The 27,620-nt window shown below is 40.4% G+C and overlaps 2 protein-coding genes across 6 annotated transcripts in view; one reads left to right on the top strand and one right to left on the bottom strand.

The window, feature by feature from the left end:
* Positions 1–24,395, top strand: part of FBXL5 (F-box and leucine rich repeat protein 5) — a 35,793-nt gene extending 11,398 nt beyond the window's left edge. The window contains exons 2-11 of the mRNA XM_061469416.1: positions 1,876–2,091; positions 3,897–3,992; positions 4,778–4,961; positions 7,249–7,431; positions 8,312–8,437; positions 11,453–11,601; positions 11,806–11,888; positions 12,797–13,519; positions 15,981–16,129; positions 23,751–24,395. Of these exons, the coding sequence (XP_061325400.1) occupies positions 1,876–2,091; positions 3,897–3,992; positions 4,778–4,961; positions 7,249–7,431; positions 8,312–8,437; positions 11,453–11,601; positions 11,806–11,888; positions 12,797–13,519; positions 15,981–16,129; positions 23,751–23,827 (1,986 nt within the window). The 3' untranslated portion in view covers positions 23,828–24,395. The remainder of the gene's footprint in view (positions 1–1,875; positions 2,092–3,896; positions 3,993–4,777; positions 4,962–7,248; positions 7,432–8,311; positions 8,438–11,452; positions 11,602–11,805; positions 11,889–12,796; positions 13,520–15,980; positions 16,130–23,750) is intronic.
* A 1,434-nt stretch (positions 24,396–25,829) lies between these two features.
* The window catches only part of LOC133277532 (complement C1q tumor necrosis factor-related protein 7), a 115,942-nt gene continuing 114,151 nt past the window's right edge, over positions 25,830–27,620 (bottom strand). For 4 of the 5 annotated variants that reach the window (XM_061469441.1, XM_061469429.1, XM_061469451.1 and 1 more), the window contains one exon: positions 25,830–26,706. In XM_061469441.1, coding sequence (XP_061325425.1) covers positions 26,518–26,706 — 189 coding nt within the window. In that variant the 3' untranslated portion in view covers positions 25,830–26,517. The remainder of the gene's footprint in view (positions 26,707–27,620) is intronic. The other variant, XR_009746241.1, reaches the window with a different exon arrangement.

Genomic DNA, 27,620 nt, shown 5'->3' with positions numbered 1-27,620 from the left:
ATGTACAACATGTAATGTATAGTATGCATAGCTGACATGGGGTTGCATAAGGGCTTGGCAGATGTCCAGAGTGTTTTGGCTGCATTGCTAGTGGCTTCCAGGAAGTGGCAATGCAGTGCAAGGACAAATAAGTACATTTGTTGGGTTGTTTTTAAATTATAGAAGTTTTAGATATCTCGATTTATGGTTGGTTTTGATGTATGCAAGTAATATGCATGAATATGTGTGTCTCAGATTCCCCTTTCTAGTAAATTCCTTTGATTCCAGAGTCTTTGTAAACTAAACCACTTCTGAATATTTTAGTGGCTTGTCTTTTGAATTTAATTAATCTATTTGTATTTTTAGAATGTTTGCTCTTGTATCCTGCCATAAGCTATGGTTCTTGAAGCTGCATGTGGAATAAAATATAGGAATGGAAAAAGTACTGGCTTTCTACATTTACCAGAGGAAAATGCAGTTTTAAAATGCACTGTTGCTAGTGGTGACTGTATGTATGTCAAAATGGCACTATTGTGGTACCTAGAACTTTGTGCTGTCTTAATTTGTAGGTTCTCGGTCCATTGGAAACCTGTTCCAACAGTTAGTATAGTTTGTATTCACTTGGTAGGACTTGGCATTCCTTGTGGATAATAGATCCTAAAAGGCAGGTACAGGGGCCTATCGTAACAGCTTCCTAGTACAGACTGCAGTGTAGCTCTGGGAAGGTGGCTAAACTAAACCTTTCAGTTACCCAGCAGGCTGGGGAGATTAAATTGATTTCTGTCAGGAAATCTTTCTCCATTTGTTTATTTCAAGGTGGGTTTATGTTGCTTAAATATGACCTTGATTTTAATGGCTTCTTAAAGCTAATGCCCTGACTGCATTGTTCTCTCAAGGTTGATCTTCCTTTAAGAATCTGTCATATCACTTTCCTGTTTTCTTAAGCTCTGTTTATTCTTGTGGAATGAGACAGTTGCCTTCAGAATTTGTGTGATTAAATGTTGCACGATGCAATGAAAAACATGTATTATTGTATATATTGTGCTTTGTTAAACTTCTGTAGTTACATTAGTTCTTTGTAATATTTCTATAATTATAGCTTCATCTTTTTCTTCAGAGCCTGTGATTGGAAATGCAGTTACATAGTTGGCACTGGAAATGAGAATAGTGAAATTAAATCCCTTGGTTTACTTAAACCTCATTCATAAAGCACAAAGTTGTAGAAGACTGTTCTGTTAACTTATTTTGGAGAGTTAACAGAATTGGAGCGTGACTGGCTTACTGTTTTACTGACCTGCAAGAGGAAATATACCTATGAAATGACCATGCACGACTTTTAGAAAGTTTTAAAATAAGTTTGAGGGGTTTATATAGAATTTGTCAGTCCCTGATAATAAAAAAATCAATGGCAGTCATAAAGGTTAAAATAATTACAAATTCTGTGAATAATTTCAAAGGTCATATTTGTAGAGATATTTTGTAAATGTTAAACTGTAGCATTCAAATGGCAGTATTAAGTGAGCCCGCTTCTGGATGAAGTTGTATGAAATTATATTTTAATGCACCAACTACGTAAATTACAGGAAGGTCATTATTCTAATAGAAGACTAGTGTGCGTTTTCCTATTTATGCCCTTGACTGTCTGATTTTTACCTGTTTTAACTTGAAGATTGAAATTTAAAAGCATTTATTGCTTGTAATTTTTGATGTCTTTGAAATGAGTTGATCAAATTGCAAATTTTTTTTTTTGGTCACTTTTCTGTATAAAACTGAAGGTTTTCAGCTTTTATAAGTAATGGGAGCAGTGAATAATGGGAGCTAATACCTGTTATAAGGATTTAGCCTGACCTTGATGTGATTTGCATTGATGTATTTATGAGCTTTTCTCTCTTCTAGCTTTCCAAGACCAACTTCTCCAACAACAATGATTTTCGGGCTCTTCTGCAATCTCTTTATGCCACATTCAAGGAATTTAAAATGCATGAGCAGATTGAAAATGAGTGTATCATTGGTTTACTTCAGCAACGTAGCCGGACAGTGTACAATGTACACTCGGACAACAAACTCTCAGAGATGCTTAGCCTCTTTGAGAAAGGGTTAAAGAATGTAAAGGTAAGTAGACTATAAGAAGGATTTGTGTCCTAAGGAGAACATGCTGTGATTATTTCTTACTTCTCAGCTTTCCTGAATACCCTCTGAAAGTGAAGAGGAAGAAGCAGCATTTGTGGTTTCTTCATACAGTACTGAAGTCTTTCCAGTCAGAAGCACAAATTCTTTTGCCATTCATGTCAGTGCTAAATTTCTAGTAAAAATTCTTCCCAGAGGTGTATTGTGTGACAGCAGTCTGCTGCTGCATAGTTGGAGGTGATTTGGAGAGACAACATGGAAGTCTCAAATACAAAGGCTGCTAATTGGTCAAAACAGTTTCTGACTGTAGAAATAATGTTTTTAATTAATTTGCTAGGAAACCCTGAGAATCTGTTTTTGTGGCATGCAGCATTGTAATGTCACAAACGGAGATGATTACCACAGTTAAAAACATGAAAAGGGCAAAAGCAGCACATTGTTTTATTCTGTTAGTGAGTCATGTACTCCTTCCAGTAATCTGTTGCTCAGTAATGTTGTTATTGTTCCAGTCCTCAAGATACTCTAAATGTTATTTCTCCAGATGGCTTTTTAACAACTTGAAGTTGTTAAATTCTTCTCCAATAGAATCCTACTTGAATTCTGCTGTATCTTTCCTTTGGGGAACCCAACTCAACTTCTCCTTCCCACACTCTAAGAACTATGGTCTCAAGTAATAATTTAACATCCCATATTATATGTCTAGTACATGTAGTCCATGTTTTCAGTAATAAAAATATTAACTGTGCAGTCAACTGATTCCTTTTGACCTGAGCATCCTGCAGATAGGTTTGTGGGTTTTTTTTCTTTTCTCCCTGTGCATTATCAAGCCTTAAAATGTGTCTTGTTTTCATTAATGAATTGGAAAATGAAGGGAAGTAAACGAGAGGGGAAATCTAACACTTGGCTTTGTGTTACACCTTCTCTGATAGGGTGCTAGTATTATTCTGTTACTTAAGTGTGGAAAACCAGATTACTCTTAACTCTGTTTAGATATGCTAACTAACTTTTTTTGAGAGTGTGGTTCATTTAACCTGATGGCTTAAGCTTTTTTGTTTTCTGTAACAGTCAGGGTTTCTTGATGTTGTAGAAGTTTGACAAGAAAAACTTACAACATTTACTGTAAGACCTGTGAGGAACTTCAGTGTGTTGCAATTACTGGGCAGACTTAAGAACCAGCTTCTTACTGCTGGTACAGAGCACAGGCTTAACAAATTAATATAGAGGTTGGTCTAACTTCAACATTTAAAAGTCAGTTATATCTTTATTTAAGAGTTCTTTCAGTTTCCAAAGTAAATGTCTACAGAGCCTGTCTGTGAATTCTGATTGTAATTTGGAAGCTAGAAGTATAGAATAAGTAGTGTAAATGTATGCAGCTAAAACTGAAGTGGAATTGCTGCATCATCAAGTAATTCTTCTGCAAAACATACAAATACTTAGATTAGTCTGTTATTACTTTGAACTTCAGGTGAGACTGTAGATCGGCAGACTTCAGTCTTTGCTCCAAAGTAAAACTGCGATTAGACAAGTTAATTCATATCTGCTAACAAAATAAATTGGAGCCAGGGAGGAAGGGAATACTTTGTTCTGTGCAGTATCAGCCTGGTACAGACTGTCAGCTTGTCGGGAAACTTCGTTAGTGTACGCATTCTAACTGTAAAATAAAGCAAACATGTTGCATGCATGGGGGAGACATAATGGGCCTCCCTTTGAAATGCTGGTTGATTTAACAGTTCAATCTTTGAATGAAAGGTCAAGATCAGGTAACAGTTAAATCTTTGCTTTCTTCTCAGAATGAGTATGAACAGCTGAACTATGCGAAACAGCTGAAGGAGAGGTTGGAAGCCTTTACCAGGGATTTCCTTCCTCATATGAAAGAGGAAGAAGAGGTAGGTAAAAATTTTCCTCAAATATTATGTTTATCTCCTTTAGGGTCAGCAATGACTGAATAGAGACAAAAGGGCTTAGAGGTTCACTGTTGTTTTTATTTATGCCAGTTTGCATTCAGAACTGTGATGTCACTGTTCTGTTCTCTGACTGCAAAGTGACATGTTCTCAGACAGTGAATAAATTGAAAATTTATGATAAAATTCTAGTCCTTTAAAAAATTGATAATTAAAGTCCACTGGGGTTGGGATTTGTTGGAGCAGGTAATTATTTAAGGGGATGTCTAGTAAAACATAAAGGAAGGAGAAGTCATGTAAACCAGTGCTTCATGACTCAAACTGACACTCCCAGACAGCCTCTGACCTATATTTGAAATATAGACTAGTACTGCCAGTCTGATGATTTATGGGTATCCAAAAACTGGGAAGCATCTTCTGGTGAGAGTAAATCTTCCGAAGTCTGTCCAAGAGAAATATTTTCTCATGTTTTAATTCCTTGCCACTTTGCCTTCCATGTGAGTACTTTAAGTTATATTGTTAAAGTAACTTTAATCACTTCCCTTTTGTGCTGGGGAGAACAGTTAAGCAACTTGCCTGAGACTAACCAGTGATCCACTGGCAAGCAGAGGGCTGGAACTCAAAACTTCCACGATCTTGTCTTTGAGTTCGCTTAGTGTATGACATGTTTTACTTGGAGAGTATCTGAAAGAGGAAATTCTATGTTGGTAGGTCTGTGTAGCATTATTGACTTTCTCCATAAGCATCAGACTTCTTTTCCTTTGCTTTAGGTTTTTCAGCCAATGTTGATGGAATACTTTACTTACGAAGAATTGAAAGATATTAAGAAGAAAGTAATTGCACAGCACTGCTCACAGAAAGAGGCTGCAGAATTCAGAGGTCTTAATAAGTGGAATCAAGCAGAAGAGCTTCAGAAGGTCTTTAAGTATTCTGTGGATGAGAAGGCAGATCAAGGTGAAGCATCTGATTAAAGTAGTTTTCAGACTGCAGTTTTTATCTCAAAAGCCACACCAGTATCTTACCTAAAGTTACATACAGGCAGATAAAATAGTTTTTATAAAATGGGAGTTTCTTCAAACCAGTTTTGAAACTTCAGAAACTTTACTGTTTGATACAAGCTTCTTTGCAGGTCATAATGTAGATAATACTTCACTGTTTACCTGTTTCCACGTTCTTCCTCCCCTTCCATGGTAATATTTGATGTAACAGGCAAAAAATGATAATTCTAATTTCATGCTTCTATTGAAATGATATTTTTTTTATTTGCAGACTCTGCATTTAAGTCTTGGTTTTCAGGACTGCTTTGTAAGCTTTTGTTTTGATGGCTTAATAACATGGAATAGTTAATCAACTGACAGTATTTCAAATGAAAAGCAACTCGCCTTACCTAACTCCACTGCCTAACTTCTCTGGGCCTCTCAGGAATCAGAAGGGAAAAAAACTGTATGTGGAGAGTAATGCAAGGGAATAAATCTGCAGCATGTTAGTAGGTCAGATGAAACCTGCACTCTTAGAGTAGGTATTTAATTCGCGTTCATCTGTAACTACCTTTCTTGATGAAACTTAGAATAAATGGATAACTACTGAAGTGCACTGTCAGGCTTGTTTTATGACAGTTGAAGCAGCCAAAGTTGTCTGTATTTACAGTTTTTACTTAACTAACAGAGAACAGATGATGCCCCAAAGAATGGGAATTAATGTACTGAAAGTGTAATACAGGGGTGTGAAACTGATAACAGAGCAAGCCCTCATAAACTGACTGTGGTGTCATAAGATGTGGTGCTCTCATTAGAAAAACTACTCTGTAATGAGATTTATTTATTTATTTATTTATTTTAAATGAAAATTTACTTCTCTGAACTACTGAACTGGTCATTTTCTGCCCTCCAGGTGAAGCCTTCAGAAAAGATCATGATCCATGGTGTGAAATACTATTGAGTCTGAGCAGATGAAGTGACAGAAGTAGCCTTATGGCATAACTTGCTGTTAAGTCGAGCTGGAATAGCAGTTTGGGACAGTAGTAATTCTGCAATGGTTGTGTTCTAGTCTTTAGGGAGAGGGAAGTATGTGTCCTGCATTCATTTTTTTTTAAATAGAAGAAAAATAACACTGTTTGCAGTCCAGTGCAGTTTTACCTGCATTCTACTGTGAAATTCTCTGTAGTTTACTTGCAACAACTTGCCAGGTGCAAATAACTATATTGATTAATCAGGTGAAACTCTTAATTATATTTTTTGAAGTAGCAGTAGGCTGTCACAGGTAAAGTTTACCTTGTGCTCACTTCTGAAGCTTCTGTGCAAAAAACACCCTGATGCTTGTCTCACTGTGAAGCCTATGTACTTTGTGTCGTAAGCTGAAAAGCAGATCCCTACTAATTTGTAAAACCTGCTCTAAGGACTCCTGAAAACTATTTTAGGGATATTTTTTTTTTCTTCAAGTCAGTTGTCCTTAAAACATTAAAAATCTTCAAACAGCAAAACCCACATTAACCAAAGCTCTGAATTTGTAATTTCATGTAGTTTCCAGCTCTCGCTGTGCTATTGCAAAAGGGAGAGCTATTGGAGATAGTTCCTGCTGCTGTCCATTGAAGTGGTCCCATTTTAGTCTCTAACCTAATATTTAGCATCACTTTCCAACCTGAATGGCTCATCACCATTCAGAAGTTAAAATTAATTGTCTATGCCAGTAGTTAGTTAGAAATAAAATGTGAGGCAGCTGCAAAGAGTGAAGTGCGGACTTCCTGCTGTGTCCTGATCAAGAGCTTGAGTGCTTTCAGTGAGAGTGGTCCCAGCTGGTAGATTCTGCATGTTCGCACTGCTTCCTGGGAATGTGGCAAAGCAGGTATAGATTTCATCAGTGACAGAAAGCAGTTATATTTTTAAGCATTTCATTTTTAGCAGATACTGCTTTCATCTCACTGTGATTGGGTAGCAGCAGTTCACGTTTTTCCAGGGGCGTTTTTGGACCTCTGGAAGGTCAGGGTTGGAAGAAACTTTCCAGTTGAGAAAATGGCACACAGAAAACTGAGTTGATCTTTTTGCTTGTTTAAGGTGTGACTACAGTGAAAGCTTTTTAAAGCCAAAGCCATACCTATTTTTTCGCAACTCTTTTGCCAGGCAGTAGTTTGACATTTTTTTCAGACACTTTTTTTTCATTTGCCCTTGTCAAAATGTGAGTTCCACTACTATTATTTAAAACTGTGAGGCTGTGCTTCAATTAACACATGCTTTCTGTATTTCAGAAACCGAAGTAACAGGGCATACCACAAATATTACTAATCTTCCTCCTGAAGTAATGCTGACCATTTTCAGTTACCTTAACCCCCAAGAATTATGTCAGTGTAGTCAAGTAAGCACTGAATGGTCACAGCTGGCTAAAACTGGATCTCTCTGGAAGCATCTTTACCCTGTTCGCTGGGCCAGAGGTAAGTTAAATTTAATTTAACTCGGAATTTCTGAGTCTGTGAAAGAATGTTTTAATATAGGCCATCATGTATAGTGAACATGACAACTGAGCATGCTCGAAGGATGTGCACCCTTCTGTCAAGGATGATAGTGCCCAGAAACTTGGTTAAATGTTAAATACACAAAAACATACTTCCATCTTGTAGAATTAAGAAACTAATTAAACTAATTAATCAATTAAAAAGCGATCCTGGTTGTAACTCCTGAGTAACTTTTGTATACTAACCGTTGATTAGTTTTGCTGAGGTTTGTTTGCTTGTATGAAGGCTAACAAGTATATTCACTAATTCAACATCTTAATTATGATTTAAGAATCTGAGGGGTTTAAGTTATAAATGGTGCTGTTACACCTGTATCAGTAAAATTTTTATTTCATTAATTTAGTAGGTAGAAATAAGATACATAGCTGCAGATTAGAAGTTTAAAACAAATGGAGCTAACACTTCCCTACCATCAATTTTTAATTTGCATGTTCAAACTTCAAAGAAAACTGCATGAACATTAATTTTAGTATTGTTTCTTCAGATATATTGCTTCAATAACTATTGCTGCGGTAAGGGCTAAGTGGTAGCTTTTGTTCCTCAAACTCTCCTGTGAAGTAAAATATCCTGTTGAGAAGTGTAATCTTTGCAGAAATACCTGTTCAAATACAAACCAATCTGTATTCCAGGAGGCCAGTTACAAGTCATCAGTGTATATTTGTAGCTTTAAATATTTCTACTATCCCATATTGATGCATTAAACAATGGAATATGGCATTGCTGTTTTCTGCACTGATGAGAACTTTGTCTTAACTTTTTTTCTCCCCCCTTCTTTTCTGGGGTACTTGGGGGCGAGCAGGTGATTGGTATAGTGGTCCTGCAGCAGATCTTGAGATGGAGCCTGATGAGGAATGGGTGAAAAATAGAAAAGATGAATGTCGTGCTTTCCAGGAATGGGATGAAGATGCTGACATAGATGAATCTGGTAGGTAAATTCTGATTTTTTTTTTTTTTTTTTTTTTTTTTTTCCCCACACAGTTTCACACAGTATGCTAGAGATTGGAAGGGACCTCGAAAGATCATCTAGTCCAATCCCCCTGCTGGAGCAGGAACACCTAGATAATGTTACACAGGAATGTGTCCAGGCGGGTTTTGAATGTCTCCAGGGAAGGAGACTCCACAGCCTCCCTGGGCAGCCTGTTCCAGTGTTCCGTCACCCTCACTGAGAAGTTTCTTCTCAAGTTTAAGTGGAACCTCTTGTGTTCCAGTTTGTACCCATTACCCCTTGTCCTATCATTGTTTGCCACTGAGTAGAGCCTGGCTCCATCCTTGTGACACTCCCCCTTTCTATATTTATATACGCTAATAAGGTCACCCCTCAGTCTCCTCTTCTCTAGAGACCCAGCTCCCTCAGTCTTTCCTCATAAGGGAGATGCTCCACTCCCTTAATCATCTTTGTTGCCCTGCGCTGGACTCTCTCCAGCAGCTCCCTGTCCTTCTTGAGCTGAGGGGCCCAGAACTGGACACAATATTCCAGATGCGGTCTCACCAGGACAGAGTAGAGGGAAGGAGGACCTCTCTCGACCTACTAACCACCCCCCTTCTAATTCACCCCAGGATGCCATTGGCCTTCTTGGCCACAAGGCCACAGTGTTGGCTCATGGTCATCCTGTCGTCCACTAGGACCCCCAGGTCCCTCTCCCCTGCACTGCTCTCTAACAGGTCGTTCCCCAACCTATACTGGAACCTGGGGTTGTTCCTGCCCAGGTGCAGGACTCTACACTTTCCCTTGTTATATTTCATCAAGTTATTCCCTGCCCAACTCTCCAGCCTGTCCAGGTCTCGCTGGATGGCAGCACAGCCTTCTGGCGTGTCAGCCACTCCTCCCAGCTTAGTGTCATCAGCAAACTTGCTGATAGTACACTCAATTCCCTCATCTAAATCGTTGATGAATATATTAAATAATACTGGTCCCAGTACTGACCCTTGAGGCACTCCACTAGTTACAGGCCTCCAACTAGACTCCGCCCCATAGACTACAACTCTCTGGCTTCTCTCCTTCAGCCAGTTCACAGTCCACCTCACTACCTGATCATCCAGACCACACTTCCTCAATTTAGCTGTGAGGATGCTGTGGGAGACTGTGTCAAATGCTTTGCTGAAGTCAAGGTAGACCACATCCACCGCTCTGCCATCATCCATCCACTGTGTTATTTCCTCATAAAAGGCTAAGAGATTGGTCAAGCATGATTTCCCCTTGGTGAAGCCATGTTGACTGCCCCTCATAACCCTCTTGTCCTTGATATGCCTTAAGATGGCACCAAGGATAAGGTGTTCCATCACTTTCCCAGGGATGGAGGTGAGGCTGACCGGTCTATAGTTACCCAGGTCCTCCTTCTTGCCCTTTTTGAAGACTGGAGTGACATTTGCTTTCCTCCAGTCCTCAGGCACCTCTCCTGTTTCCCAAGACTTGGTAAAGATGATGGAGAGTGGTCTAGCAATGACTTCCGCCAGTTCCCTCAGCACCCGCGGGTGCATCCCATCTGGACCCGTGGATTTATGGATGTCCAGATTGCTCAACTGGTCTCTAACCCATTCCTCATCGACTAAGGCAAACCGCTCCGTTGACCTGACTTCATCTAAGGTCTCAGGGGTACAGGGCTCTTCAGGACTGCCTGCAGCAGAGTAAACAGAGACAAAGAAGGCATTCAGTAACTCTGCCATCTCTGTATCTTCTGTCACCAGGGCACCCATCCCGTTCATCAGTGGGCCTACATTGCCTCTGGTGTTAGTTTTATCTGCCATGTATTTGAAAAAGCTCTTTTTGCTGTCCTTGACCCTTCTCGCCAGGTTTAATTCTAAGGAGGCCTTAGTCATCCTAGCTGCCTTCCTACGTCCTCTGGCAGCAGTCTTACATTCCTCCCAAGTGGCCAGCCCCTCCTTCCATGACCTGTAAACTCTCCTCTTCCACTTGAGCATACCCAGCAATTCCCTATTTAGCCACGCAGGTCTCCTGGCCCTCTTCCTTGACTTCCTATGTGTCGGGATGCTCTGATCTTGAGGTCGGAAAAAGCAATCCTTGAATGCCAACCAAGGCATGTTTTTTCCTGAAGATTATATAGTTGTAAGAAATAAACGTGTAAAATAGAGTCTTTTCTGTAAAATCTGTTTAAAATACAGATTCTGTCATAGTTGATACCAGTACATTAATGACAAATGCAAACTTCTGTCTAGATTAAATGCTTACTAAGCAAAGTAGACTTGCGTTGTAAGAATTAACTTGTGAAGTTTTGTCTAGCAACTACTAAGGGTTCCTGAAAGGAGTACCCTTTTTTTCCTCATCTTCACCTGGTTCCTGGTTGGGTAAAGAAACAAAGGGAGTGGGGGGTAAGGGCAGGGGCAAGCAAGCAGTGGGTTTTAGTGAGCTGAATGAATTCATCTAAGAGAGAGCAAACATGAGTGCAGGTAGAGGAGTTATAGGGATGTGTCTGGACTTAGAAAGGAGATAACAGCTAGGCTTCCTCTTTTCAGAAAGTTTGGATGAATCATCTTGCAGCCTAATGCATTCTAGGCTTAATTTAAAACTTGGTGTAAGCTGTTACATCGCAGGATGTATCTCACAGAATGCCCTGTGAGATAGTATTTCAGTGTATAAAGCAAGTCAGTGGAAACAGCTGCCCCAGACAGCCCTGAGCAGTGTGTAATCTGTAGTAAATATTTCTCCAAGTCCTTTAATCGTAATTTTCTGTGAAGACTCATAGTGTTTTACTTGCTGTTGGAGCTAGACTCTTCAGGACTGTCAGAAAGATAAGCAGGTCTTTTTTTAAAGATGAGGCCTAAGCAGTACATCGGATTCAGCAAAAGTTTGTTGTAAGGTACTTAGTTAAACTTATGCTTTGTTATGCTTTCTTTTAGTTTTCTGCTAACTTGTTTGATATGACAGTGTGAATTCCAAGTGACGCAAAGGATATTTAAGCCTCTATTTGGTTTTATTTTGCAGAAGAAGCAGCTGAAGGTTCACTTGCCATTAACATAGCACAGATGGAAAAACGTTTACTTCATGGCTTAATTCATAATGTCCTCCCGCATGTGGGCTCCTCAGTGAAGACATTTGTATTGGCCTACAGCTCCGCAGTGTCTAGCAAAATGGTATGTCCTTTGAAACTAGCATTTAATCATTGTGGCTGTGCAGCCTCTAATTATTAACTGATGTGCTTCAGTTTAAAACACAACACTTGGGTAGTGAAAATCCGTTGCAGTTCAAGAGAACGTTAATTTGTATGTTGCCTTTTGACACTGTGTGAGCCTTACTGGCTTGCGTTTTTACGGATTTATTTTTCTTTCCCCTTACAGGTTAGACAGATCTTGGAGCTTTGCCCCAACTTGGAATATTTGGATCTCACTCAAACTGATATTTCAGACTCTGCATTTGAAAGGTTAGATAGTTATTGTTTCCTTAAAAACATAATATAAAAGATCAGCTTTCTTAGGGGGCGAGGGAACATTCAAACTTAGTTCTTTGACAATAAAAGGAGAAATAAGAGAAATCACATTCAGGGTGCACACATAAGAACTAAACTACAGCAGCAAATCGCTAAACTAGCAAGTGAAGTATGTAACATTGTAACAGCCATTCAGAATGCTCTGTCTTCACTATTGGATATGTATTATCTATCAGTGTGTAGCTATCCATAGCAATAACTGTGTTTTTAGTACTAACAACTTGAAATTGTCCATAGATTTTTGTGGAGTCATGCAGTTACATTAGTTCCTTTGGTCTGATATTGGTAGGATTTGGAATACTGCTGTTGAAGATGCTGAGCAAATGTCAGGCAAAACTCTAAAGCTTAGATATAGTAACTGTGAATTCCTGAGTTTTACTGAAGCCTGCAGAAATGTCATTGGTGTCAGTGGGATGGTGCATGGATGCAGAGCCTGCACTAATGGGTCTTACTGTGATACTGAAACTCAGTAGCTATTTCAGTGTTCAACACCTGCGTCATACAGGGCTCTCAAATGTATGCGTTAACAACACAGATAATTTTATCAGAATGGATGCTGGCAGCAACACTGCAGTTTATGCAAGAAGTTTTAGTTGAAATAAAAGCTTTATGGAATTTCTGTGGCTCAGAAGTCAGTCTGTGAGCTTGTGTATATACAAGCATATATATAACACTTGGAGTATCAAATCTATCTTGTCTAAGGTTTTTTCTTTAAATATTCTGTGAAGCATAGAGGTATTTTACTTGTGGAAATATTCTTCTGTGTATTTAGCCTTAACACCTGTTTCTGAACAGAAACTAAAAACCAACTAAGCACATCACTTTTTTTCCCCCAATTTCAGTTGGTCTTCAGTTGGTTATTGTCAAAATTTACGCCACCTTGATCTGTCTGGATGTGAAAAAATCACAGATGTGGCTATAGAGAGGATTTCCAGAGCCCTGGGTATCATATCAACTCACCACACCAGAGGTATTCTGAAAAGCTGCAGAAACAGGAATGCTAAGACTTTGTGGAAGAACAGGGAGATTACTCTGCAGTCCACCAAGAAGTATAATTGTTTGCGTGAAATCAGCAATGAAAATATCATTGAGGGAGGAGACAGTGAGCAGCATTGGACTAAACCTGACAGCTTGGAAAGCTTCAATTCTGCCTATGTGTGGATGCTTGATGCAGATGATTTAGCTGACATAGAAGATGCTGCAGAATGGAGACACAGAAATGTTGAAGGATTTTGTATTATGGAACCAACATCCCATTTTACTTGTTCTGCATCATGCTACAATAGAGACATTTATGGATTAAGGACTAGAGGGTGGCAGCAGCACTGTGCTTCTACTGACTTAATTTACTGCGGTCACTCATTTTGTTCTGCTGGGACAGCACTAAGAACTATTCAAACGCTCCCAGAGTCATCTGCACTGTGTAAAAAGCCAACAAGGACTAAGCAGTCAGAGAAAAAAGACTTTGCATACTCTGGGAGTGACACAGCAGATGAAGAGACTGCACGAGTTCTTCAGTTTCTCAGTCTGTCTGGATGTTACCAGATCACAGACCGTGCTCTCAGGTAAGGAGGCATTGTACTTTTATTTGATGAGTCATTCTGGAGTGAATCTGCATAGTTTCAGCAGGAAAATTTTTACTGAAGAACATCTTTTAAGATTTAAGCACTCTTTGCATCTTCAAATATTTATAGTACCCAACTTGAAAATTTCTCCTTTGTGGAATAAAAAGAAATAAAAATATTTCAGATGTATACTCTGAAGTCAATTATTTTTGTGAATTTGTTGTTCTAGGCTGTCTTAATGCTTTTAGATCTGAACTTTAGTGATTTCATGTTAAGAAATTGTATTGATTCACTAATTGTTTTGGTTATGCTTGTCAATACATTTGAAAATGTATAAAACTGGAGTAACATCTTGGTCGGCCTATGGAAAATGGCATAATTTATGGACAGGATGGATCAATGGGCTGAGGCCAGTTGCATGAGGTTCAGCAAGGCCAAGTACCTGATCCAGAACTTAGGCCACAACAACCCCATGGAATGCTCCAGGCCTGGGGGAGAGTGGTTGGAAAGCTGCTTGTGGAAAAAGACTTGGGGTGCTGATTGGTGGAGCCAAACATGATCCAGCTTGTGCCCGGGCAGCCAAGAAGGCCAATGATATCATGGTCCGTGTCAGCAATAGCGCAGCCAGCAGGGCCAGGGCAGTGATCTTTCCCCTGTACTGAGCACTGGTGAGGCTGCACCTGGAATCCTGTGTTCAGTTCTGGGCCCCTCACTAAAAGAGAGACATTGAGGTGCTGGAGCGGGTCCAGAGAAGAGCAACAAAGCTGGTGAAGGGTCTGGAATACAAGTGTGATGGGTACTGGCTGAGAGAAGTGGGGTGGTTAGTCTGGAGAAAAGGCTCAGGGGGACCTTATAGATGTCTACAGCTACCTGAAAGGAGGTTGTAGCAAGGTGGATGCGTACATGTAGCACTTAATGACATGTCTTAGTGGTGGACTTGCACTAGCAGTGCTGGGTTAATGGTTGGACTTGATCTTAAAGGTCTTTTCCAACTTTAATGATTCTATGATAATTTTCTGTGTGCAGCATATTAAATATGACTTCACGTAGCAAAGGAGGAAAAAAGTTGACTTGAACATTGAGGTGGCTTCAAGAGCTAAAAAACTTTCCTCTGTGTGATACTTCCTATTGATATTTTGTATTGCGTCAGGAAAATGTAGCATTGCTTTATAGTGAAAATGGGATGAGGCTGAAGTACTTGCATCCACCTTCTCAGATGTACTGCAGCACTTAGGACTAAGTAAAGCTTCTTGCAATGGGAAGACTTCTGTATGCTTGCCTGTACTGTATGCCTGCCTGTACTGTATGCTGTAGTCAAGGAAGAAACAGTGTGAGTTAATTCATTTCTATGGGAGGCTTCATCCCCATTTGAAGTTCAGAAGTATCAGCTGTTTTAATGTCTCCCTTGGTGGTGGTTCTTTCACTCACCAGTTAGTCTTGATCAGAGGAGGCTTCGTGTAACTGCTTCCTGTTTGAGCTTGTTGCTGTTCTAGTGTTAGTACTGCTGAGTTTCATTAGGTGCTGATTAGGTCATGCTGTGTATAGTTTGCATGTTACTGCTCTGTTTCATGACTTGGTAATCCAGGACTGAAGGGAGATTTGTTCACTGAGTCAGGGGAAGAGTTTAGTTGTGGTACTGGTTTCCCTTTGGTGGTTTTTAGAAAGAAGACTGCATTTAAGACCTGAGAGTGTGCTGCAACAAGTGCTTCTTGCACTTACCAGAGTAATTTTGCATCCTTGAGGAAAGAGAATGTCTTGGATCTGTAGCTTGGGATTCAAGCCTGGTGCCTTTTTCAGGTGTGAGAGCTTGTTTGTGATTGAACTTGCCCTGTGAGTTCCTAGACACATTGAATGACTGCTTAGGTATGATACCTCCATGAAGCTGTTGCATCAGCAGCCAAACTGCAATCAGGGGAAAAATAAAGAGTTCTGCATGAATAATAAGGTGGTCTGTTGACAGACTCTCTGCTGTCAGTTGTAGAGAACTACAAATTTGGATTCCAAAATAATTTTAACCAAAAAAATGTAGTCAAACTTTTGGAAGTGTAGTGCACCAAATGAGTGTCATGTTTTCAGGGTGAATTGAAGAATATTCAGCAGTTCGGAAGGGTTGCCAGAATTGGTGGTGACTTAGAGAAGAATGTTTGGTAGTTCCTTGAAGTACTTGGTTGCCTCTGGAGTCATTCATGAACAAAGTGATCCACCATTGAAGTCCCTCAGAAGGAATTGTTAGTTTTTCTAGAAATCAGTTCATTTTCCAGGTCTGTTATGCAGCTTCAGGGGTGATTCCCTTTATAAGGTATGAAACTGTGAGGTTTAAAACGACATTGTTTATTAGAGGTCTGGTTTGGGTTTATTTTTTCTTAGGAGACACTGTTAAGTCCATGACTTGGTGATTGGTGGAGTACTTGTCATTCTCGGCTGTGTGGGCTCTTAACACCTCTCTTGTGTCTGTTAACAGGGCGTTGATGCTGGGAGGAGGACTGCCCCATTTGGAACACCTTAACCTCTCCGGTTGTCTCTCTGTAACTGGTGCAGGCCTGCAGGATTTAGTTTCTGCATGCCCTTCTCTAAAAGATGAACACTTTTACTACTGTGACAACATTAACGGTAATGTCTTTTTATGAAGGTGTGATGCTTTTCTGGGGACCAGTGTTTGCTTGGTTTGAGGACACGTAAAACCAAAAAGAACGACCAAAACACCACTTTTCTTGCTTGGCTGTGTAGCACTGAGTTTCACACCTTAATTATGAAAGGACAACTGTTAAGTCAGATCTTCCTCATTTATTCTTTTGAGTCGTTATTTCTTTGATACTAGAAAAATCTTTTTAGTGTACATACTTTAGTTCAGCGTAAGTAATGGGGGCTAGAAAGTAAGTCTCCATATAGCTAGCACACACTTGTCCCCTCTGTGTCTTCCCTGTAAACTGTGTAATTGCATGTTTTCTTTATGGTCATAAATTCAGACAGAGGCTTCAGTAGACTGGCATCAAAGTGGTGATTTTTAGGCAAGGAATTACTTGTATTTTGCTGTGCAAACCTCCCATATTCTAGTAGTTTTGGTGTAGGATACTTTGATCCTATCATCCCATGTCCTTATGGAAAATGTAATTTAGTTTTCTGACTTTGCTTGACTCAGTGACTTAGAGATGGATTTAAGCTGGACAAGGAGCTGGAAAAATGCATAAAATGTTTATGGTGCAAGCAAGTGTTTTCACCGCTTTGCCACACTGGAATTCAGTCTGTTGTGTTAGGTCCAGTAAGCATTCATAGTATGAGAGATGGGAACCATGGTGTGACTTGTATTCCTTGTGTGAATTTAAAACAGGTAAGTGCAACAGAAGGGAAGGGAAAAGGAGGATAACAACTGAGTTCGCAGGATTGTAAAAGCTAATTGTGCATAAAACAAGATTACATTCCCTGGTAGTTCATGATGTTCAGCTTAATAATTTGCATCTCTATTGAGCTGCAGCCACAACAGGATGCCAGAGGCTTGGTACTACAGTTAAATCTGTACTGACATTTGGGTGTTCAATCCATGGAAATTGATTTAAGATGATGCACTTGGATTGGATGCTTTTATTAGAGGTGAAAGGATTAAATAACCTGCTTCCATAATTTTTTTGCACTTCTTTATGCACTTTTTTGACACTGCTGTTTGCTTTCCTTTTGAGACGCTTGCTTTTTGTTACTTTCCTTCCATCTAGACTACAGCTTTTAAAAATCTTCTGGCATTTCAACCTGAAAATGCTAAGGTTCCTTTTTTAAGATTCTTTACTGACTCCTTTCTGTACTGTGCTGTGTTTAAAGGTGTCTTCAAAGACCAGTTAAAAGCCTTTTCCTTTTATATCCAGTTCCTTGCTGGTTTTCTTCTGTTTTCACTTCTGTCGGTAATACCAGACTTGATGTTCTGGTTTGTCTGCAGATGTTTTTGTTTCTTTCTTCATCCCTAAAATACACTATGTCATATTAGTATTTAGTTTACAAAGGCAAAATCCCTTATGTGAGACCACCACTTTACAGCTTGGCTGTTCCCTAATATCCTCAAGAAATTATTTATATTTGCACAGCATATTGTTTGGAATTACCCTTTAAAGTTGACCTGATCCTCTTCTGGTTTATTTCCTTCCTTTTATTTACTGCCTTGTCGTGGTTTAAACCCAGTCAGGTAACTCGTTCACTCACTCCCCCCCCTTCTTTCCCTCCCCCTACTCCCGGAGGGACGGAGAGGAGAATCGAAAAGAATGCAACTCCCACGGGTTGAGATTAAGATCAGCTTAGTAACTAAGGTATAACACAAATCACTACTGCTACCACCAAGCTGTAAGCCTTACAAGCTCTGCTTGGTTCTGTAAAGCATCATGCATGCCTTTGGATGAACAGTTACTGCTGTAGAGAGAAATCAAGAGGAGAGGAGGCTGTAATGCTCCGACTTCTCACATCTGTTGAGAAATAGTAGCGTCTCAGAAGTTTGTGGCTCTTTTCTATAAGAAGGAAGTCAATAAAAACTTAAAGTGGTATCCTAAGCAAAATCCTAAAGTGGGAAATGACCTTTTGTAACTGAATCCCCCACAGTTTTATCTGGGTACTGTTCTTTGTATTTTCACTCAAATTCCTTTTGATGGAGCTGTTAAGTGCAAAACTAATGCCTTATTCTGCTCTGTGGGCAGCAGGATTTCTGCAACAGCTTGAGCTATTTCTGTATCACTTGGTATTTCTAAAGTAACTATAGGGAAAGCAATAGCTGTGTCATTTAAATCAGGCCCTATCTATTTTGTTACTTTGCACATACATGGATTGTATTATTAGCTGCTCTGTAAGCTTGTAGAAAATAATTTCATAATTTTCTTCACCTAGCAGTTTATCAGGGATTATTTTGGGGGAAGGAGATGAGTTCTGGGATCATTTTAGAAAACCCATCAGTCCTGCAGAGTAAAAAATGGAGCCAACAGCATGGAATTTAGCCATCTCTGAATAAGAAAGATATCACTTTGTTATCTGCTGATAAATCAGGGCTTTACTTTCACCTACAGCCTATTTGCAGATGTTTTTGTCTATAAACACTGAGCGTGGGGGCCCTTCAGCTTCATTGGATTTTCTTTGTGGAGGGCTTGCTGGGCTTGCTTGCTAGGCATGTTTGCAGTTTTCAGCATTTCGAGTGCTGGTCTAACCGTAGTTGCTCTGAAAAGGTAGGGCAGCTGTGGTTAGATTGACTCAGTTGGGTCCGAGTCACAGCCTGCTGCTGCACAGCAATAATAAGATGCAGGTTTTAAGAGCAGAGGCCATGAATTTGCTCACACTTCCAAATCTCTTTTGTTTGCTGTGCGTATGACTTTGGTTCTTGGTGTGCATACTAATGTTTAGGATCTCTACTTCTGTTCTCCTCAACACTGGAGACTTGAAGTTAGATAATCCTCAGCCGCAGCTGAAAACAAATCTGTCAGTATATACCCTTCCTAATGGGGAAGTTTGTTTCATGTCTCGAGCACATTTGGTCAGTAAAGAAAAATTAAATGTTTGACTTGTCTCTTACCACATAAAGTTTGTATTTCCCCGTGGGCTGTTTTATCCAGCTGTGTTCAGTCTCCTTGCTGGGTACTCAGTTTTGAAGGAGTGCTCTCAGCTTCAGGATTGGAAAAGTGGGGCTCCCTAATTTCTGCAGCAGTTGCCCTTTGAAGCTTTTACATGTGATTCAATTTCTAGAGTTGTTTTAATGATGGGGTCCTCAGGTGCTTAATTAAAGAAATAGGGCGTTAATGAAATAAAGTCATCGTAATTCTGATGATTCAGTCTTCTGGCATTTTGAAATTCACTGCTCACAGTTTTAGCTGTCTTCCAGCAACGGAAGCCAAGACTTTGCAGTTTCTCTCAAGATTTAAGGACTCCTGTGTACAGTTTCATATGGGAGTGCATTGTTGTTAGATTTACAGAAACCAGCTCCTGAGTCCTACAGATAACCAAGGTGCTCTCACAAAGGTGTGTAAGAGTAACTTTACCACAGGCTGATAAAGAGCAACACTCACTAAACTCAGATTTGACTTTAGGATTACATTTATTTATTTTTCAAAGATAAAGCTTAATTTGATGGCTCTTTTTTAGTAATTCTCTTGTAATGTATTACTGTTGCTACATTACTATCCCATACAGTATGCAGTATTGGTGATGGAGCCTCTCATGGTGGTGGCTGTGGAATAGTCTTTCCGTCCTTCCTTTGTGCTCCTCACAGCTCATTCCTGCTTTCCTGTGGCCAGCGTTAGCCTTTCTGTAGCTACTTTGTAAATTCAGTCAAGAACTTCCTCCCCCAAAGCCCTCTTCTCTCTTCCTAGACAGGTCAGGGATCCGTCTTGCTATAGACCACATGACAGTTTCTGCCACCACAGGTGGGAGCTAGAACAAGTGGCTGAAGGGTTGTTATGGTAGCAGGCAGTTGTCCTGGCTGGAGGGGTTCTGTCACCATGGTCATGGTCTGGGCTCTCATGTATTCTTGGTGAAATGCCTAACTTCTTTCTAGAAAACTTCAGCTAATATTTGTTTCAGTAGTACATGTGACAAAGTGGAGTAATGCAATAGCTATGCTCCTCTTGTATAGCAAGGCATGTTCATGTGTACTTTATTTGAAAACACAGCTGTTCATCATGAGTAAACAGGCCTTTATTCTAGGTCACCTGAAGCATCTGAGTAATCGGATGTGCACATAAAGAGCATTACAGTAATCCAGTTTAGAGGTGACTAAACCAGTAACGTAGACTGTAGCAGGTTAGATGAGAATGTATTAACTTTCCTTTCCCAGGTGAACCAGCCCAAAGCACACTGCACTGCTAGCACTTGTTGTCACAGTCAGCAGAAAGAGAAGAGACCCTTCTGAAAGTCAGCCCCATTCTAAGCAGATCTGATATGACAGTCTTGTTCACTGGGCAATATAAGAGGAACTCTATACAGTTACCATAATGCTTAACTTAGTGCATCAGTGAAGCAAGATGAAATGGAGACGTTGTATATAGGGTCCAGAGGAAATGCAAAAGAATGTGTTTTTGGCAAGATTAAAGAGGTCATTTGAGGTCAAACAGATTGTTTGAAAACAAAGTCCAGTCTAAATGAGGTCAGTAGTAAAGACTGGGGAAATCAGAGATTAGGAAGCCAAAGAGATGTAGCTAGAGTCAGTTGTAGCAGTTAGAGCTAGGGAAACAAAAAAACGTTCTATCAGAAGCAAAGGTATTTGAATTTTGCTATCTATGTCGAATGCAAAAAGAATAAGGAGGGCTAGGCCATTTATAGAGGAGATAAATGGCTTCATGGAGAAAATAATTGACATGTCAAAACATAAATGAGTCATAATCAAATAGCCTTACTTTTCAGTAATTATGTTTGGCATTAATGACAGTTACTACCTTGTAGTAAGAGCGTAAAATACCCTCCAAATTATGGGAATTGCCTGTATATGCTAAGAAAAAATTGCACTGCGGTGTGGTTAACGTCCTTTGCAGTTCAGTGCCTAATAAATTAGGAAATAAATCTGTAAAATTTTCAGGTGGTGCAGTTTACTTTGACATTTCTAAGTTTTTGAGATTTTAAGTTGCTTCGGGACTGTTTAAAAAACTGCAAGGTAATTAAATGATAGGAGGAAAGGGCAGGGCTTGATGGTCACTGTTCAGGATGGATAGGAATCTAGAAGGTGACCTCTCTCCCTGTCTTCCCCTGTGTTGTGTCCTGTCCCCCTAGTCCCACCCTGCAGTTCTGTGCTGTGATCGGTCACACCCAGCTTTTCCATTGCTGTTGTGGAGTAAGAGATACACATGGTAAATTCCATGTTTTTGAGTGGTACTGGGCTGCTGAAGATTACCAGAAGGACCTCTTACGAGCTTCAGTACAGCTGTATGTATATTATATGTATGTGGTTGGTAATAATCAAACTGTGACTGCGTGAAGCTGAATTCAGAGCTGGCAGTTGCAGTGTGCAGACAGTGGTTTCAGAGAGCTGTCGGTGCTAATTCTGAGATCTTTCTTGTTTGCAGCAGCAGTCAAAAAAGTCACCACTGTTATGAGTCATCAGGGTGTTGAGAACAAGATAGTGTTGCTGCATGGTCCTGGAAGCCTTGAGGCACTCACATGTGGAGTACTGCATGTGGTCTTCCCGTCTTGAGGAGTGTATGTAACAGTTACAGAAGGTACAGGTCTACTGAAAAGAGGGAACTGAGCAGTTCTTGCAAGGAGATGCTCAAAGGGCTGGAATGCTTCAATCTGAGAATGGGAAGGCTGAAAGGGGGATGGCTGCTTACAGAACTGGAAAGCAGTAGGTGAGGCAAATGTGCAACAGCAGCTACAAATTCTGCAGTATCAGAGCCCAGTGACAGTAGATGAAGTGGGCAGGTGATTGATTTAAAACAGATGTAATAATGTAGTGGACTTACAGAGCTCGGTCCTCTCAGAGCTGTGGAATCAGTTAGGAAGAGGTTAAACAAGCTCATGCAGGAATAAGCCATAAATAAATACTGCAGGGAATGGACTTTAATGTCCCTACTACAACAGTCAGGTATGCTGGGAAGACATAAAAGGTGCGCATAAGTGTACATTGTCTTCATAGATAACACTTGCTGTTTCCAGTGATGAAGGTAGTGTTAGATAGACACTGGTCAGACCTAGAAGTGCAGGTTTTATGTTCCAGTTATGAGCATGAGGAAGATAATTCTTAAAGTGAGCAAGAAAAGGATGGAAAACAGCACTGAAATATATGGAATATTCCCTTCCTTGTGATGTTGTGGTTCTGTACATAACTGTGAACTGTAGAACTGTGCTTCTGTAACAAGCATTTTACTAGAAATGTGACAGTTGCTTCAGAATTGCTGATGTGCTGCTTAGCTGTGGCAATGATGAGGAAGGTCAGCTACAACTTGGGAAATGCTGCTGCACAGGACATGCTCTGCTAAACCAGCTATTCAGAAGCACCAAGTCTCCTTTTTAAAGGACTTACGAAGAGGCTTTCAGACTCTAGCTTGTGAGCGGCTTGGAGGATCAAAGTCTAGTTCAGGTGAATAAAGATTTGAAGAGGAAAATGAGTTTACTGACAAATAGAAGTTTACTACTGACAAAATAGTTTACTGTTTTGCGTACTGTAACCATTGTCCCTCCTTATAGCTTCAGGTTTGTTTTATTCAGTCTCATGCATGTTAATTACCTTGTAGAATATTGCTCATCGGTGTGTCGCATGAAGCAGAAAGCTGATTTGCAGACACCAGGTTCTTGGAAATTAATTGAATTATGACTTTGAATCACTGTTCAAGAGGAAAAAACAAGCCATACATAGCATGGTGCCCTAGTTCATTACATGATTTTGCTAGTCTTTTCTAAATGCATTAAAGCCACCTTAAATATTCTTTGATTTGTCTCAAATACAAAGGAGGGGAATTTGGGTTGTTCTGGTTAGGTCTTTCCTAGTTTTAGTTAACTCTGCAACCCACTTCCAGTTTATGTTGGGTGCCAGAGTTCAGACAACCTGATTGTAAATGTTTGTGTTTCTAAAGCAGGCTGCAGGAAATAAAATTCTGTACTAATAAATGTAATAGTTTCTTATGATCACTTTAACATTTCAAGTTAAAGGGCTAACAGTAAGCAAAGGTAAGTGGAGGTGGGTAGAATCACTGTGTTGGTTTGTACTGTCTGTGCTCACAACTCTTTCTTTCTCAGCAGCTAGGTTTTAGCCCTGCAGCTTCTGGTAACTGCAGTGATGCAAAACGTTGATTCTTCTCTTTAGTTTTTAAATGTCCAGTCAGACTGTGTGAGGTCTGGCCAACCAGGAAGTGTTCATGGCAAAAGAACCTTTGACTAAAAACCTGTTTTCATTATGGTAGAAATTGCTTCGGAGATTATGGTTGCTTCGGTAGTGCCATGAGGTTGTTGAATTTGATAAACGGGCATTAAATATGCATTGTGAAAATACACCTCAGTTCTGAAAGCAGGCTGTGCGAGCTTGCTGAAACTTGCTCGTGTAGTGCTCTTCATCATACATCTGTGTCACTCTCAATGTGTTACCTTCATGGGACTAAGCTACTAGAGCACAAATTGAGGTTCTTACACTGTGCTAGTGCTGGCAGTGTTTCAGACTTCACAGTGCTGAATGTAAGTTTAGTGCAAGAATGAAAATAAGGAGACACTTCCTGAATCACCAGGTTCTGAGGATTCCGGATCTGAGCAAATATCCTTTTCTCCTTCTCACATGTGCTCTGTTTTTGTGCAGGTCCTCATGCTGAAACCGCCAGTGGATGCCAGAATTTGCAGTGTGGTTTTCGGGCCTGCTGCCGCTCTGGCGAATGACCGCTGACTCCTGACCTTTCAGTCTACTTCATTTAGCTGAGCAGGCTTCCTTTCATGCACTTTACTTACAGTTCGCATCTTGTGTTAACAATCCTTGGAGTGAGATTTGTTCTACTAGCCTGACCCTGCCCACAACTTCAGAATCTTAATTATGAGTGTACTGTACAGTGTTGTAACAATCTCACAATCTCATTTGGTTTGAAGGGTGTTGGGTTTTGTTCTACTTAATTTGGGGAAGACGGGAAAACATTCAGATTTCTCTTTTTTTTATGCCACTTTCTCCCAAGTTTGGCACAAATAGACTTTACTGGATTATTTTGTGTTAAGTGAATGGGCTTCTTTTTCTGTTTTGAATCCGTAAGTACAATATAAAGCTCTGCAGAGAATTTGAAATGTATTGTTTGCGTTTGGGTAACAACTCTACATCTTTAGGAGCCTTGTTTCTTCCCCTTTCCTCTCATCCTGAAGTTGTTCTTTATATTGCAAAATTAGGGAAATTCTCACCTTCCTTTTGCATTTGGTTTTGTATTTGGGCTTGAAAGGCATACTCAAATAAAACATTCCCACCCTGTCGTAGCACTTGAGTTATACATGCTTTTGAGGTGTGATGTGCAGGCGTCCCATGCCAGCAGGCTGCAGAGATGGGGTGGGTGGTGTGTGGGGTTGTGTTTTGGTTTGTTTTTTTTTTTTTTGTGTTCCTCTAACTGTGCTAAGATGTATTTTTGACACAGCTTCCAAGGAAGCCTATTTTCATTAACATGAAATCTGGGGAAGACAAAGTTACATTTTTTCCCCATTGCTTTGGTTTGTAAAAAGGATCCTTGCTGAACAGCAGAGACTAGCAGGGAGGCAGAAGGTCCACTGCTGGGCCAAGTGAAACCTGAGCTGGGAAAAGATGAGTAATGTTTGAGTAGCGTGTGAGTGTGTGTGTGGTGGTATGGGGAAGAGCCCATGGCAAGAAGGAGTGTAGTAGCGCATGCTAGGGTGCAAACTTCAGTGGCCACCAGGTCATGAGTGGTTTATCCTCAGGCAGAGGAGGGGTGGGTGGTGTCCCAATTCTGGCTGGATTAATTTTCTTCCTAGTAGCTGGTGCAGGGCTGTGTTTTGGCTTCAGTCAGACAACACCAGTTGTTGGCTGTTGCTAAGTAGCACCCAGTCAAGGACTCTTCAGTCTCCTCCTCTGCTAGTGAGGAGGGGCTCAAGGAGCAGGAGGAAGCAGAGACAGAACACTTGACCTGAACTAGCCAAAGGGGTATTCCATACCACAGCACATCATGCTCTGTGTAGAAACTGGGGGGAGTTGGCTGAGGGAGGTCAGTTGCTGCTTGGGGTTGGGCTGGGTGTCTGTCAGTGGGTGGTGAGCAATTGTATTATACATCACTTGTTCTTTTGTTTGGTTAGGTTGGGTTTTTTTTTTTTGGGGGGGGGGGGGTGGTGTTATTTTCCTTTTCATTATTATTATTGCTAGTACTATTAGTAGTGCACTTCAATGACTAAACTGTTATCTCAACCCATGGGTTTTACCACCCTCCTGGGTGGGGCAAGTGAGGGAGCGACTGGGCTGCCTCAGTGGCCACCTTTGGGTCTCCCCTGCCCATCCTGACTCAGTTTTTGAAGGCTGTCATTATTACTTGGAAGAGCGTGATTAGCAAGGGAAGTCCAGAAGTATGGGTATCAGTATTGGCAGTATTAACACCAAGTTAAGTATTAACTACTTGCATATCCTGGCAGTGTTCAAAGCCAGCTTGGACAGGGCCTTTGAGCAACCTGGTCTAGTGGAAGTTGTACCTGCCCAAGGCAGAGGGGTTGGAACTAGGCGATTCCTAAGGACTAAGGTCCTTTCCAACCTAAACCATTACATGATTCTATGATATTAATATGTAAATGTGGTTTTTAGTAAACTATTCTTTTGATAATCTTTCATTAGGGTAACTTGCAGCTAAGGATTTCATACTCCAAAGTAATTTAATCAAATTCTTGTAGAAAATGAATGAGCTTCCACTTAGATTTTGTCATAAATATTTATTAAAGATGAAGCATTTAACTTGTAAAGAAAATGTCATCTTACACCTCTAAATGGTGCTGGCATTATACAGCCACTAAGTATGGAGCAGCAGATGAAATTGCCTCTTAAATACTGAAGTGTGGTCTTCACTGATGGCTCTTTGATGCGTTAAATGTACTTGTGGGTAAATACTTCTGATCTTCATTCAGGAGCTGGAGTACTGGAAAATTGTAACTATTTGCCATTGTCTTTGAAGAGGAAGAAAGGTTATAGATAAAATAAACTGACTAGCAAAAACCATCATCTTCAAGGCATGATTCTAGGAACCACCTGATACCTAGAAATGAGGTGGCCTGAACTGCTGTGTTACTCTGCAGTGTCACCCACCACATGGGGGCATCTGTAATACTCTTTGAGAGAGTGGTGTCCCACTGGGAGCAATAAACATGGCATAAAAGTTGCCTATTAGTGGTACTGGAGTTGCAAGCTATCAGTCTCTTCCTTGGTGGCAGTAAGTAGCCTCATCAGTGGCTGTAGGATGATAACACTGGTGTTAGTTGCAGCTACTAAAACCCTCATTTGATGTTTAAAATACTTGAGATAGCTCAAGTCAGCAGTGTGAGAAATCTCTCACATTTGTCCCCTACATAAGCAAGTTTCTGGAGGTTATTCTGACTGGTCTGTACTACTTATTTCGAACAAGTGAAGCCACATAAATCCATACAGAGAGAACGTTTTGGGGATAAGCATGAACATACACAGCTAGAGCAAATTCAACGTTGGAAATGTCAATGATGTGAACACCGGTGCTGTGTACAGCTTCTATTAAAGGTCTGACTTCAGAAAATGGCCTGTGAATAGGAAAACCAGAGACCTAGGAGAGAGAACGGAGGAAAAACCACATCAGGTAATGAGGAAAGGTAAAGGCACCTGAATAAATACATAGGTTTAAAAGCCCGTTCTACTCTGCATGCAAATTTATGCTGGCCTGAGGAGATGCAATAAAAAAGGCTTATTTTCTATTTTAATACCACCTCCCTATTTCCTGTACTCTAGGCAAGCTGTTGCCATTTCTCCTCTTTGGGTTAATTTTGAAGTGAAGGTGTTTAGAAATGCAGTATAATAAAGTTATGTTAATGAACATGTACAGTGTAGCTACAGCTTTTCTGCCTTCTAACTGGTGTTAATTCATTGTGTTCTGTCTGCCTGCTCTGCTGGGGAGTTGATGTGGCAGGCATCTCCTGCCCATCATATATTTCAGGTCCAACAGGAATTGAAACCGCAGCTCACTTTGATGACAATGGCCACGCTATGTCTGGTGTTGTCACCACATGTGTGAACATGAAGAGAAGGAGGACTGAAGCATTACAACAGCCTGGAGGAAGAAGGAACAGGCACACTGGTGGCTACAATGAATGTTGAAGTACAATTTTTTCCCATAAAGAGTGGAGCTAGGACTAGAAAAACAAGAAAAGCATGGTGTTGTGTGGGCTCCTGCAGATGTAAGTAGACTGCTTACTCGGCACCAGTGCCAGGTTCTTACCAACCAGACTTGAGAGCTAATGCACCAGTCAACCTGTGCTGCACTAGAGCAATAATACAAGAACAGTGCAGGTAGTTTACCTGTACATTCTGATCTTTACATTCAACAGGAAAATTTTATCTTCAACATCTGTAACTGAAATAGGTAATCACTCCTTCATTCTGTAAATACTACATCTGTTTATCTTGAGTATAAAAGCCCTTGTGACTCTTGGTAGCAGAAGAAATATATGTCCTAGCACACTT

The sequence above is a fragment of the Pezoporus flaviventris genome, unplaced genomic scaffold (genome assembly GCF_033815535.1).
Source record: "Pezoporus flaviventris isolate CSIRO_AGI_PZ_B2104156 unplaced genomic scaffold, CSIRO_AGI_Pfla_v1 ptg000002l, whole genome shotgun sequence".
Lineage (NCBI taxonomy): Eukaryota > Metazoa > Chordata > Aves > Psittaciformes > Psittacidae > Pezoporus > Pezoporus flaviventris.
The sequence above is the reverse complement of the archived record's forward strand: the minus strand, read 5'-3'. Positions and strand labels throughout refer to the sequence as shown.